This window comes from Pundamilia nyererei, unplaced genomic scaffold (genome assembly GCF_000239375.1).
Source record: "Pundamilia nyererei isolate P.nyererei 1_Seehausen unplaced genomic scaffold, PunNye1.0 scaffold00005, whole genome shotgun sequence".
NCBI classification, from domain to species: domain Eukaryota; kingdom Metazoa; phylum Chordata; class Actinopteri; order Cichliformes; family Cichlidae; genus Pundamilia; species Pundamilia nyererei.
In genome coordinates, this window is record NW_005187406.1 from 7,078,904 (window position 1) to 7,080,157 (window position 1,254).

The 1,254-nt window shown below is 43.3% G+C and overlaps 1 protein-coding gene across 1 annotated transcript in view; it reads left to right on the forward strand.

Annotated features, from left to right (window-relative positions):
- The window catches only part of LOC102210573 (myosin-16), a 57,720-nt gene that overhangs the window by 54,723 nt on the left and 1,743 nt on the right, over window positions 1-1,254 (forward strand). The window contains exons 16-18 of the mRNA XM_005721977.1: window positions 3-112; window positions 796-996; window positions 1,086-1,232. Of these exons, the coding sequence (XP_005722034.1) occupies window positions 3-112; window positions 796-996; window positions 1,086-1,232 (458 nt within the window). The remainder of the gene's footprint in view (window positions 1-2; window positions 113-795; window positions 997-1,085; window positions 1,233-1,254) is intronic.

A 1,254-nucleotide genomic window follows, 5' to 3' on the forward strand; every position in this document is an offset into this window, starting at 1 on the left:
AGTGAAGAAAGGACTGGAAGCCCAGATCAAAGAGATGAGCAGCAGACTGGAGGAAGCTGAGCAGATGGCTCTGAAAGGAGGAAAGAAGATCATCCAGAAGCTGGAGGGAAAGGTACACACAAACATGTCAGAATGCCTGAACTGTTTCGCTTCTTTTTAGCCTCACAATGTTGGAGCTGTGAAGCAACTGCTCTGGGATATGTGCAGTTACTTTAGCTAGTGTGGTCACGAGTATCCCTGCTATAAGTGTCTGCAAAGAAGAAGTACTTACCTGTTAGACTTATAAAGTAATTCAATGTGTAAAGTCGATTAATAATCAATACTGCTGTAGTTTAAATTTCTTCCAGAAGAAAATCTTGCTACAGGGCTGGCTTCATGAAAATGCTGCCTCCTGGAACTTATTTGAACCGTTACCCTAAAGTACATAAAATCATAAAAAGTCAGACCTGCAAGAAAATCCTCCTAAAAGTGATGTTTCTAAACCATTCTTTATTTTTACAATATAATAAGATGATATAAAAACTAATTATAGGATTAAGGATTTATATTTACGTGCTAGTGGCTAGCCATTTGCACATGCCTTTGCATGTAGCACACTGGCATATGCAGAAATATGACAAAACAAAGTTATGAGCTGTATGTTATTGAGTATTGGTTGTCTGGCCTGCAGTACATTTCTGCTCTTATGGAACTTTTGACAAATAACAAATTGTAACAGAGTGTGTCTTCACTAAACACTCAGTGGATAAATATGAAGCCTTCCTGCACACAATAGTAGATACTCTTTGCATGCAGGTGAAGGAGCTGGAGCTGGAGCTGGACTCTGAACAAAAGCGGCACGCTGAGACAGTGAAGACGCTGCGGAAGAACGAGCGTCGGCTGAAGGAACTGCTGTTCCAGTCGGAGGAGGACCAGAAGAACCAGCAGAGGATGCAGGAGCTGGTGGAGAGGCTGCAAAACAAGATGAAGGCCTACAAGAGACAAGTAGAGGAGGCCGTACGTCACCTCATCCTCTTACTCTGAACACGTTTCCAAGCATGGTGTTTGTGGGCTTTTTAAAATAACTCACACTGCTGTCACTTCAGGAGGAACAAGCTAACATGAACCTGGCAAAGTACAGGAAGACCGTGCACGAGCTGGATGATGCCGAAGAGAGGGCGGACATTGCTGAATCAGCGCTCACCAAGATTAGGACCAAGAACAGAGGAAGCTTCGGCAAGGGATACTCCTCCGTAAGTATTCTCTGGAACAGTA